Raw genomic sequence first — 13,491 nt, forward strand, 5'->3', positions numbered from 1 at the left:
GCAGATTTGGTGATTTCACACAATCAAACAGTATCACTTTGGCTGGAATTAGAGCTGTGATTTTTGCAAGAAAGTAATAAAACCAGACTTGGAAAAGCTTTTTTGTTGGAAAAGATTTATTTTAAAAACTAACCACAAAGTACTATCAATACAAAAAGTATAAAAAGTACAAAAAGCATTGTTCAAGAATAACTTGAGATGACAATATTTGAGTTGGCACTAATGGCACTGTGGGTATGATTCGGAATACAAAAGATGGCATCTTGGTAGAGCTCGTTCAAGGCATTGAATTCACATTGAAATGATTATACTGTTTACAACCCTCATAGAGACTCTGGAAGAGTGAAAACACTAATCCAACAATCAGCACTTTCAGACACGGAACATGACGCTATTGTCCCTTATTTATATGAAATAAATGCAATAAAATCGGGGTCCGTTTGGAAAAAAGGAATGTTTTCTGTTCAGAGATGATGTAGAAATGAAATCAATTTTTTTTTTTTTGTAATGCACTGAAGAAATTTGTTGCGGTTTAAGAATGGACCAGCTTTAGGGAACTCAGACAGCAGTAAATGTCATTCTTAAAAAAAAAAAAAAGAAAAAAAAATGCATGTCTGCCACAGTGACAAGGGCCTCTTTTCAAAACTACAATACTCACTAATATAAAAATAAAGAACAGTATCAAATACACATTTTAAACAATACAAGACAATATCAAGAGTTACATGTTTTTCAAGCATTACCCAGGTTTGTTTATTCCTTTGGACAAAGGCACTCCAAGTGTGTTCCAGTTACCATCGAAGCACCAGGCTTGTAAATGTTGACAGGTGCAGTGCCAACATTATCGAAACTTCTTTAAAAATATGACACACTTGAGAGAAACCTTTGTATGAAAATAACTCCTAAAAAAAAGTCTTCATCAGCATTTCGCCAGTACCTTTTTATGAGTGGTGCCCTGTCCATTAACCTTTTTTTGCATCTCACTCACTCACTGATTCACTTCCTCACAAAGAACAAGACTCCTACAGTTTATACATTGTTTTTCGCTCTACGACTGGCTTGGCCACACCTTAACAAAACGCCATAAAAACACAGTTCCAGTTTTAGGTCTAAGGCAAACATGAGATGCATTCACTGTGAACTTCCAACAGAGGACAAACTCTTTAAAAAACGACTAATAGCTCTACGTCTTGTAATAAAAATATTAAAAAAAGAATAGCTGCCCTGAGGGAGAAGTACACGTTAACCGTTCTTGCTGCACAACGGTAGTTTGTAAGCACTTTGGATCTTCAGACAGCCGTCTCAAGTATTGCTGGGTTTGATACGACCACTCTCCTCCTCGTTTGACTCGATGCTCGACCACGACTGGCCGTAACACTGGAAGGCTTGGGCTGACTTCATCCACCTCAAGCAAAGACGTCACACACACACACACACTCACACACTTTGATTCCCTTGTGTCCTACTACTGATCCTGATGTGGAATTCGGTCTACAGTGTCAGCTGGGCTGATGAGAACTTATGCACGTAGACCTGTGAACAGAGAGATGGTTTCACTGTCAGTAAAGCATTTTGATTGTCACGGCCACAAAATTAAGAGCAAAATCAAAAGAAAAAAAATGCATGTTGGGTTCTTACAGTTTTTCGGGAGTAGAATTTAAGCACTTTTCAAGCATGTTCAATGTATTTAACAAAAATATCTAGAATTTCAAAGCCTTAATCATCACATCTCAATTATAACTATAAATGCAATTGCGAAATTAAGATCGTCGCCCTCAACAAAATCATCCAATATCAACTAATATTGGTTAACATGGTGAATCAAGGGACAATCAAGCATTTTTTTTCCAGGGTGTAGTCAAATTCAAGCAGATTCCTAGCCTTGAAAACATAACGGCTATGATGTACAATTTAAGCTTTGTGAACCAATTTCTTTGTTTTTCCGAGTGGGTTTGAAAAAAAGGCTCATGGAGTGTTAATTGAGTGTGCTTCAACCTTCAGTTGAACAGAGACTATTGAAAATAGTTCATGTAGCTTAATTTAGGAATCACATAACAGTTAAAATTAAGCATTTTCCAAACATTCATGACTTCGTAAGAACCCTGCTAATGTTGATGATTTAAGAATAAAAAGGTTAAAGCCTCACCTTTTTCACATGTACTGCTCTGTTTCTCCTGGGCAAAGTTTAGTCTGTTCTGCTCCACCGCTGTGCCGTTGGACTCTGGGCTGCTGCTGCGTGACGGGCTGCTCTCCTCGTTCTGGTAAGCCAAGTCCAGATGCTGCTGGGCCAGTTTTAAGTGTCTCCGCAGCCTCTCCAGCTCCCGGGACGAAGCCTCGTCCCCGAACGACTCCCGGCCCGAGTCTCCCAGGTTGTCCCTGAAACCCATTTTCCCAGATGGGTCCTTCTTTACGGCCGTGTGGTAGCCCGGGGGTGCCGATGGCTGGCGGCAGATGGAAGACCTCTGGCTGGACAGAGCCGGGTGGCGGGGGGTGGGGGGCCGGGGCCTCGGTGCGCAAAAGCAGTCCCTGACACCGCTGTAGCCAAGGTGAAGGATTTCCAGCATGGTGAAGAACAGACACAAGGCGCTGACGGCGTACATGATGAGCAGGAAGATGGTTTTCTCTGTGGGACGTGAGACGAAGCAATCCACTGTGTGCGGGCAGGGAGAGCGTGTGCATACATACGACGGCGCCACCTCCAGCCCATAAAGGACATACTGTCCAAACAGGAACGAAGCCTCAAAGATGGCGCGTGACAGCAGCTGGAACACATAGACCTTCATCAGGCCATCGCGCTTGATGCGGCGGCGTCCGTCGTGCTTTTTGCTGGGCTTCTCCGCCACCTCCTTGTCCTTTTCTGGCTCAATCTCCTCCAGGATCATGGGGTCCTCCTCCCCATTGTCCTCCGCTTCCTCGTAGTCCCGGTTGGCACCGCGGCTCACTATCGGCATCCTTTTCCTGTTGCGGGGCCGGTAGTCGTCGTCCTCCATGCGGGCGATCTTATGCATAGCAAAGCCCAGGTACATGATGGTGGGCGTGGTGATCATAATCACCTGAAACACCCAGAAGCGAATGTGTGATAGGGGCGCAAATGCATCATAGCACACGTTCTCACAACCAGGTTGCTGCGTGTTACACTCAAATTTACTCTGTTCATCGTAGTAGATGGATTCGCCTCCGACAGCCGTCAGCACGATGCGGAAGACGATGAGGAGGGTGAGCCAGATTTTGCCAACGAAGGTGGAGTGGTTGGAAATCTCATCCAACAAACGTGTAAGAAAACTCCAGCTCATTTTGCCTCTGGAACAGAAGGGAACCTCTCAAACCTGAGCAGAAAAAGAGAAAGAAATATATTCAGACATCTTTTTTTTTTTATTATGAAAAGAAGCTATTCAAAAAGGAGCATGTGGTTTTGATCATTGAATTAATTTAGTCTCAATAACAAAACATTTGTCATGAAACCAAGAGTCTCATGCAACATGAACAGACAGCAATATACAAAGATAAAACTGATGAAAGTATTAGAATAACTTGGCCATAACCTAGGGGAAAGCTCAGACTAGGAAAAATGTTGACCAGCATACAGTAAACTGACACAAGCTCATAATGGTTCCCCTTTTTTGCACCAGACCACCACAAGGTGGCGCTCTTGTGGCATAGCAGAAAGCTGACACGTCCCAACCCAACCATCACCACAGTAACAAAGGACAAGCTCAGGCAAAGATTCCTGAGACGTCTCTGTAGATGCCATTACCGAATCATGCAGCCACTGCCAGCCTGAAGTGAAACCATGTAAACAGGGTGCTTGAGGCACATCACGCTGACAAATTAAAATGTTATGAGACATGGTGTTAAGAGACAATTCAGGTTGGTGTGAAATGTCTAGTCATGGTTTCGACCAAGATTGCCAAAAGGAGTAAAGAGCTGATAGTAAAAAACTCGAAAGCGAGAATGAGGAGCTCCTGTGGTTTAACACCATCTGTGACCAACCTCATAACAACTTCTGCAGAGTAATTAGCCACTACTATAAACTAGCAGGCTTGTTCCAAGTAGGTAAGCTGCAACAGTGTGTTTGTGACTCACAAGTTTGTACTATTCCACCTCTCATGTCAACTTTTACATCCTGAGTTGTATTTTAGATCCAGAAGGTGCAAGCAGCCATGCACCACAAAACTATCAGGTCTGGTCATTATGTTATATATAATTTTTTTAGAGTTAACAGCAATTAAAAGTGTGAAAATGACAAATCTCGAGTCTGCATTCTTCCCCCAGATTACAGTAAACTGTTCGCAAGTATCCAATGAAGGAGTTCTTGAGTCTCAGTGCTACAGAAAAATACAGTAGTCTTCTGAACAATATGTATATTTTCTAATAGTAGTGTGGTAGCATCTTAATATTCCTGCCTGGTCTTTACCTCAAGAAAGAAGAAACTATTCTAGCACTAAAGTAACAATGCTTTATCTGTATAGAATATAGACTGAAGACACAGCAAGCTTAAGGGCTATGGAAAAACTAGCCACAGAATGTTGACCCAATTCCAAATCTATTAGCAGAGTTTCCACCAGTGTATAGCAAACCCTACGGGCTTAAGTCCTGTCCCCACCAGACCTAAACTTTGTGTTTTAATTGTCTTTTTGAACTAAACTTTTTGACTTTCCTCCGTTTTCAAAAGCCAGCTGTGTTAAAAACTTTGACTATCACTTTAATAGATTAAAGTTGCAGAAAGTAAATATAGTCTGTAAATATGGACATTTTCATTAGGTTACAAAACCTTTTTTTATATCAACTCAACAAGACCAGCACCTAAATATACAGTGTTTGGCTGTTTAATACCTGTGGAAGCACAGTGCAAGTGCCTTCATTTTTCTTCCTTTTTAGTTTAGAAAAAGTTGCATATACATCTACACCTCCACTTCACTGTGTGCACTTACATACACTGATGACAGTGATGTTATTTTTTTTCTAAATGTGTAAGATAAGCCACAATAAACCGTTTCGTAGGAATGAATATGAACGGAGACCAGATTGACCCAAATCAGCAAAGAATTTAAGAGCTTCAATGAGTCAAATAACTCCAGACAGACCATGTACTGTCCAACACTCCCAGAAACAAAACACAAAAGGCCAATACAGATGACTCAGTAGAGATCCTTAAGAAGAACGGTTTGTATTGGGCAACTCCCAGGTGTGAATGGGACGTTTAATGTCAAGCCAAGAGTAAACCATCCTTAGATAAATAAAGAGCTAGAATAAGGCACAACAAGTTTCCATTGTGCAACAGTAACTCCAGGCACCAAGAACATTCTGATGAATGGTCACCTTTAAGACATTCATGATTGACCCCGTGGCTGCTCAATTAGCTGCTCTAAAGGGATCATTGATTTTTAGTCTGTGGTGATTAAGAGTTCACATCTTGCTTGTACTCTGTGATTACATGTTCAAGACACACACAGGGAGTAGGAGAGATTCTAAGGACTGCTTGTGGGGTCTTGCTGTCTTCACTACATTGTTATTGTGCAGTGAAACCAATTCCTGCAGGTTTTTGCACAAAACAGCCCACGCATAGTTGTTTATTCATTTTTATGTAGACTACCATTGTCTTTATCGCTCCATCTGTGGTTTCTGAGATGCTGCCTGCATGCTTCAGCATCCTGCAGTCACACCTGAAGGAAGGATGACATCAGGGCCGCGTTTCCACACCGAGATAAACAAAAGGGTCTACTCAGTGGAGGCATGTGCTTTTAAAGTGAAGATGCACACAGGGGACTATTAAGCAACAAGCTAAAATATTATACATGGGACATCAAAGTTTGTGAGCGGCCATAAATCGTTTTTCTGCGATCATCAAGTTAATTAAAATGTTAACTGCATTGCTGTTCTGTCAGGCTGCCAAGAGACATGGGGGGAATAGAAATGAACAGCACACATTGCTGCTTGTAATCTAGGTTAACGGTTATGAGTTGCCTCAAGCTACTGTCAGAGATGACATCAATGCCTAAGGAAAACCACGGCCTCACGTGCCAGCATCTGTGAGGGAATCTGTGTCAAAGTTGCATTAAGAGAAAAAACTGAGGCGGAATTTTCTATCTGAACTTAATGAATAAGTCTGTAACTCTACATTAAAATGTTATATTTCTAGTCATGTGTTGTTAAGATTTTAGGGCTGACACAGGTCTTGGAGCTGTTGTGCATGTGCTACTATTCTGTCTCGTTGCTCCTGGTAGCAACTTGCTACCTTTCTTGCTGACAGTGCAAACAAAGTATGTTCAAGCCTGAAGTGTCACAGAATAACTGCAACAACAGTTTGTGTACCTTCACACACACAAGACAAATTAAGTGGAGGCTAATACACCTAGCTAGCTCATAATTCATCAATGGCTGACTCTAATAAGCAACAGGATTTTTTTTTGTGTGTGTGTGTCTATTGTGCACACTAACACTATATGTGTGTACTGTAGCTTAATGTACAATGATGTTAAATATTATCTAAATTATATGTTTAAGAAAGCAGCCATCTGGAAACCCTCTGAGTTCCTTTTCAGGGTGATAATTTATTGTAAAAATCAAAGTCTGATCCAAATAGAAAATGTATATACAGGTGCATCTCAATAAAGTAGAATATTGTCGTATGCTGCATGTTCCGTCATTCTTCGTTACATATTGATCATTTTATTATTAATTTGCTACAGCAGGGGCTTCTTCACAGGGGCAGTGGCCCCTGGAGGCCCCTGTGTACAGATGCATCTCAATAAATTAGAATATCATAGAAAAGTTTATTTATGTCAGTAATTCAATTTTTTTTTTTATTTTTTATTTTTTTTAAAAAGGTGTAAATAGCACATTATATAGATCCATAACACAGAAAACATTTCTGTCTTAATTAAATTTCTTAATTAAATGTCTTAATTTATTTCATTTCTTCTAAGTATAATGACCATGGCTTACATTTAATGAAGACCTAAAATTCAGTGTCTCAAACAAAACTGTTATGAAGTTTTCCATATATTCTAATGTATTGAGATGCACCTGTATATTCGTTTCAGTTCATAAATTCACCATATTGGTCACCATAATTGGTACATTTTTCTTTTGTCTCAAAATCCCATGCCGGCCTGGCGCTACTTGTTATCAAAACTGATCAAAATGTATTGAACCATAGATTGAAGCAATATGTTTGCAATAACTTGATATCTGCCTGGTCAATTGTTATATATAAAACACATTTTGAACATTCAGAAGAGCTCCTTTAACATTGACATCTTGAAGCACTTGCATTCCCAAATAAATCTTTGTCTCCTAATTATTTTAACATAACTTTCATCAATTTTAACAAATCACAATTGTTTGTCTTTTCATTTCATTACATGTCAATTCCATGTCCTGTTCTCTGAGACAGACAAAGATATCCATGGCACTTCCAAGAAAACAGACTGTTTCCAAGAAAGGAGCAAAGTGAAGCAGCAGAGTCTCAATGATGGCCGAGCCCTGCAGAACAGAGAGGCTTTTGTGGCTCTCACATCTGGGAGCAGAGTTCTGGTTATCCCTCCCTTATCCCATAGCAACAAAGAGGCCCAGCAAAGAGCTTGGGAAGGAAAAGCTTCAAAAATATGACCGGAATATGACTCAAACCCAGAGCGTGACTTGCACTGAATAGTGTTGGTGAATCCGCCCTACGCATCACTATGAGCCACAATACCAAAAACATGATTGCACAAGTTGTTTAGTCTGCAGCTGAGGTTTGAAAAAAAAAATGAAGACAGGGAAGGAAGGGGTAAGCCTTGATCTGATGGAGCTAGTTATTTTAATACGATAACATTCAACGGAGAGCTAAATTAATCCAATTTGCACGGAGCATAAGAAAAAAAATCCTCCTCGTGGCTAACGGGACAACGTCACCGCGCTGCTCCACATGCTCGAACTGATTTATAATTAAGCCAACGGTGTGCACGGCTGCGCCACATTGTTTCTCAAAGTCATTAAGTAGTGTTTAAAGTGGCACTTTAAGCTATGAAGGCGGTTATTGTCCAGAATATGAGATTTAGTGCACGGGTGGGAAGGAGGGAGGGGAAAAAACAGGACACGACTCCTGCGCGTTCCTCCATCACCAAAACCAGCCGATACAGTCAAGATGCACGATAAAATGACCCAAATATCCCGCATACCAGGACAATTAAACTGGTATGTGGTGCTTATGACAACAAATGTCACGCTTAAGTCGCGTAAATCACAAATAATTCCACATAATGCGGTACATTCGCGTTTTAATCAGCGTTGCGTCCTGCCAGCCTGTGCGCGTTAACTTATAAGTATTTTAACAATACATTAACCGACTCTGGCTTTGTGAACACGGTTTATTAAAAAAGCCCCAAATGCAGTAAAAGCTTCTAAAACGACTCACTGTTCGTGTTCACGGTTTACAAATAAAATATATAACTTCAGCTACAAGTACTATTGTTAGAAAAAAGCTACGTGGAGATGTTGCCGCGTTTACGTCAGCTCGGTTTGTTTGTGTGTGATCTTTCTTACCCTTGCTGGTGATTTTTGGGTCCTCTGATTTCCCTCCGACGTCTCCTCGGAGTTCTCGCTTATTTCGAGGAGCTTTTCCTCCGTTTTCTTTTGATCAAAATAAAGCCCACGCGCTTTAATATCAAGCCATCCAGTTTTTTTTCTCAGCGAGGAGCCTGCGTCCTTCTCCAGTTGTGTGTTAGACTGCGGGGTGAGGACAAAGAATATTCCCAAATCCCCCCCCTCTTTTCTCCTCCCAGTTTCAGCCCGGCACCCCACCCCCTGTCTGCGTAGACTGGAGGAAAACCATCAACTGCCAGCATTCCTGATGCAATCCTCGCTTCGTCTTTCTGCTGGAACTTTAACCCAGACTCACAGACTGCACAAAGTCTTTAAAATACATTCTTTATATATAGTTTATGTCCTGAACTCAAGGAATGGGAATCACTCAAAGCCACTGCAGTCTGTGTTAGCAGAAAAAGCAATGACATTTTTTAAAGGCTACCTATTTAGCACAAAAATATATAAAGATGTATATAGGCTTAAAGTTAAATTTTAAACACAACTTTTGAACAACTCAAAGTATTTAAACTCATTTCAACAAACATTAAAGTCCTTTCATGGTGCTTCTTGTCTTATCATCCACTACTTGTACAGTCATGGAATAAATATTAGAACACCCTTTTTCTTTAATTTTTTGTTCATTTTAATGCCTGATAAAACTAATGACACATATCTATAAAAGCATGGAGCGTCTTTGTGTGTGTGTGTGTGTGTGTGTGTGTGTGTGTGTGTGTGTGTCTGTGTGTCTAGGGCATATCTCGCTGACCGTTAGTCGGACTGACCTCAGATTTCGTATGTACCTTGCGCATGGCACGAAGGTGTGCATCCTCAATTTTGAAGATTTTTGAATTCATTTTTCAAAATATCATTATTTACGTAGGACGTGTTGCGGCATTGCACTGTTTCTGATCTGGCGCCTTTTAGGGGAGCTCCGCCCCATTGTGTGATAGGCCTACACTTGGTTAGTAACACAATTCACTCTGGATTTCCACGCCTGACTCATCTCATCTGTAAGTCTATTTAGCCTTCCTATCTTTCTGAGTTTTAAAGTGCGCTACAAGGTTCAATTTTCCAATAGTATTCAAATAGTTTCCAGAGAATATCAATGTTCAACGTGTGCTGCATGGTCTGCGTACCTTATGAAAAGTAAGTGTTTTATGGAGTTGCAGACGTTGTTGTGTGGCATGTAATGTACAAATACTTCCTACGGGCACCTGTAGCACTTTGAGATTTCCTGTAATGTAAAGTGCATTACAAATAAAATGTATCATTATTATTTTATCCACTGCACTAGTTATGATCACAACAAAAATAGCTCAGAGTTTAATTTAAGAGCTGATATCTAGCCATTTTCCATCGTTTTCTTAATAATTATTTGGGTTATTATCAAGAAAACCTAGGAAAATGGATAGATATCAGCAAACATCAATATCAAATACATCAAATTTGATGAAAACAATGGTCTAATAACTTTTTCCATGACTGTATGTATATAGGCTTAAAGTTATTGGACATTCATATACACTAAACTTGAAACACAACTTTCAAACAATTCAAAGTACTTACACTCATTTCAACAAACATTAAAGTCCTTTCATGGTGTTTCTTGTTAGAACCTGTCCAATCATGCATTACTTGTATATTAATATTAATAATAATAATAATCAATATTCTTTATTTAACCAGGTAAAAAAAAAATTGAGATTTAAAACCTCTTTTCCAAGAGTGACCTGGCTAAGACGGCAGCACAAAGGCAAATTTGTTACGCCAAACACACAAGACACAAAAAAAATACAGTCACACACTACAAGAAAAATAAGAGTTGGATTGCATGATTACACAGTGCAATCGCAAGATCCAATTGAGCTTATTTCTCTGTCCTTTAAAATTGACTTGAATTTCCCCAGAGTTACAAATTGTGTCAATTTCAAGTCCTTCTGCACATCGTTCCATGTAGATGGGGCCCAGTTCAGTTATCTATAAATAATAACTTTCTTCATATAGCACCTTTTAAAAACAGCAGCTTCGTGCTTTGACAGAGCGCAGTTAATTTCAACGAGAATGATGTCATGGGACTAAAAACAATAAGAGGCAGAGCAGGAACAATCGCAAGACATTCTCATATCACAGAATTGAAAGATAAAAGAAGTAAAAAGTGAAGAAGTGAAAAGGAGTAGTAAAATAGAAAGCATTACATAAAAGCAAGTCTATAAAAGTGGGTTTTAAGAAGTGATTAAAAATAAGTATACTGTTTATTTATGTCATTACTATTTGTATATCTTTTTTAGTTTATTGTATATATTGTTAATTTGTGCATTTTTCTTATTTTATTGTTCAGTTTATTCTGTTCTTTTCTCTATTTAAGTACTTCTGAGAGCAATGAAATGTTGCACACATACTTTTTGATTCTGATTCTGAACCTGCACATGTATTATCTGGAGCAGCAGGTGAAGATAGCAACAGTCACACAAGAGTTTGTGTGGTCTGTCAGGCAGCCGCTCTATCATCATCTGACCTTTGTTTCTGTTGGGATGTGGAACAACATTGAGCCGGCTGATGTGAGTGCCCCTCTTCCTGCTGATGCAGATGTTCGGAAGTTGTTACTATCATGAGGCCACTTCCTCCATGTCGCACTTTCTTTGGCACGTGTTTCCTTTGCCACCCTTAACATCACTTTGAAGCTACATCCTACACTTAATAATGCTTATTAATAGGAGACAAAGGAGTGTTGATGCTGTTTCAAACCAGGATTTATGTCCCACATAAGGAGCTGAAGGGGTCTGGCATGAATCACTAAGTGAACATTCAGTTGTCTGGACTCAGCACTATGTGGACTTGTTATTCAGAGAAAAAAAGTGGCATCTACTATCTGCAGAGTGGTATTACCCTTACACTCAATCAAAAGTGAGATTTCCTTGAATTTCCAGTCGGCTTACACTGCACTTTCCCCCAGAGAAGTGACTCAAATGTAATATGTGCGGTAACCCAGATTGAATATTGCAGGCATCCAGTCAGCATCACTCTCCCGAGGTAGTCACTCAAATTGAATGATCACATTGTTCTGCCCGGATCTCCTGAAATGCCAGTCTTCATTGCTTACCCACCTCCAATAAAAACGCAGACAAAGCAGATCTACTACTTTAACGTATTGCTTGTTGCAAATGGGGGCTGCAGAGACCAGGGACCGGTGTTCTTTGTCACATCTTTTTCATAACTGTAGCACATCACAAGCAGCAGATATTGTTTAATATCTACAGCAAACAGAAGGGTCAGAGGAGGAATGCAACGCCCTTCCCCCTTCTTAGGGAGCAGCGAAGCTCTATTGTGAACCACAAGCATGCTTTTATTCATAGGGTGTAATGTGGGGTGCCCTGCTTAACCACAGTCCAAATGACAGAGAGAGATAATCTGAAGACTGAGCAGCCCGGGCCTTGTGGTCCCTTCAGACCATGAGCTGAAATGAGCTTTCTTCTAGCTAACACAGAATACTTGTATTATATATTCGTATGTACACATGTGTATTAATCCACTCAAAAGTGATTTGTCAATACTACTCGTACTACAAACAGAAACCAGAATGCTTCCAAAATATGGTCTTTTTGCCTAAAGATTCTGCATTCATATAACCGACAGTACCTTTAATAGAGATTACCACAATGTTAGCTTGTCTATATTTATACTGGACACTGTTATTGTACTGTAGTAGCCTCTTGAACCGAAGGATCTTTTTCACTTCCTTGACTTTGTTGCATGGTGTATTGACTCATGTAGTCAGTTTCATATGGTGAAGTTTTCAGCAGAGGACAGATCTGATGCCGGGGTGAATGCACCATAGAAACAACCTAGATGTGTTTCCGTTGAAGTCGAAGCAAATTTTGAAGCAAAATTTTTAAACTCCCTATGAAAGAAAATACGAATGGCAGACGTGTCCATCAACTGGTTTAGAGCAAATAAGCAAAGCTGCATGAACGTACTTTCGTCAGAATATGGCAGTGTAATGTGTTTCTGTATGTGTTGCTCCATCAGTGAACATTAGATGAAGAGATTGCGCAAGGGAGAACAAACAACAATAAAAAAGAGGTTGCCAATTGGACAACTTTGTTATTGGATTCAATTGGGCAATATAATTGTTCTTTCATGTCAGCTTGTTTTGACCGGCAGAGCAGAAATAGCTGATCAGTCATGTGAGTTAAATGTTCCCAACATCAGAACTTATTCGGAAAGATCGTTTCCATCTCCCGTTTAGACAACAACCACTTCAAGCGAGTGTAAAAACTTTAATGCACATTTTCAAAAGCTTATTGAATTTTGATGTTTCCATCAAGCTTTTCTCATGCGACTCTTCAAATCGTGCATAAACATTTGTTGAATTTTGGCAATGAAACTACTTGGTTAAGTTTAAGAGAAAAAACGACATCTTTAGGCTGAGGGAATGTTTGTCGTAAAATACATACTGCCGGATATGAGGTAGTTACATAGGTGACATGAAATGGGCTGTATAATGTGACATAGCTACCCACAAAAGTTAAATTACATATGTATCATAAATAACAACACAGATTGTTGGTTTCGCGGATACGCTTCAAGACTCTAGCTCTGGCGTATGCCGCAGCTAACGGTTCAGGTCCTACTTACATCCAGGACCTTGTCAAACCCTACACCCCTGCCCGTCCTCTACGCTCTGCATCAGCCAAACAGCTGACGACTCCCACCCTGCGTGGGTCAACTCGCCTCAAAACCACTTCCAGACTTTTCTCTGTCTTGGCTCCCAAATGGTGGAACGAGCTCCCCACCGACATCAGGACCTCAGACAGCCTGGACATCTTCCGCCGCAGGCTGAAGACCTATCTCTTCCAACAATACCTCGGTTAAGTCATGGTCACCTAACATATATATATTAAAAATAAATAAATAAATAAATAA

General features: G+C 40.1%; 1 protein-coding gene across 1 annotated transcript; it reads right to left on the bottom strand.

The window, feature by feature from the left end:
• Positions 1-439: 439 nt before the first annotated feature.
• gjc4b (gap junction protein gamma 4b) lies at positions 440-8,731 on the bottom strand. Its single transcript, XM_059343666.1, has 3 exons — positions 8,527-8,731; positions 2,147-3,326; positions 440-1,533 (listed from the first exon to the last, which is right to left on the bottom strand). The coding sequence occupies exons 2-3, from the start codon at positions 3,291-3,293 to the stop codon at positions 1,520-1,522; spliced, it is 1,161 nt and encodes a 386-aa protein (XP_059199649.1). The 5' UTR covers positions 3,294-3,326; positions 8,527-8,731; the 3' UTR covers positions 440-1,519.
• Between the last annotated feature and the right edge of the window lie 4,760 nt (positions 8,732-13,491).

Source organism: Centropristis striata, chromosome 10 (assembly GCF_030273125.1).
Source record: "Centropristis striata isolate RG_2023a ecotype Rhode Island chromosome 10, C.striata_1.0, whole genome shotgun sequence".
In the NCBI taxonomy this organism is placed as follows: Eukaryota; Metazoa; Chordata; class Actinopteri; order Perciformes; family Serranidae; genus Centropristis; species Centropristis striata.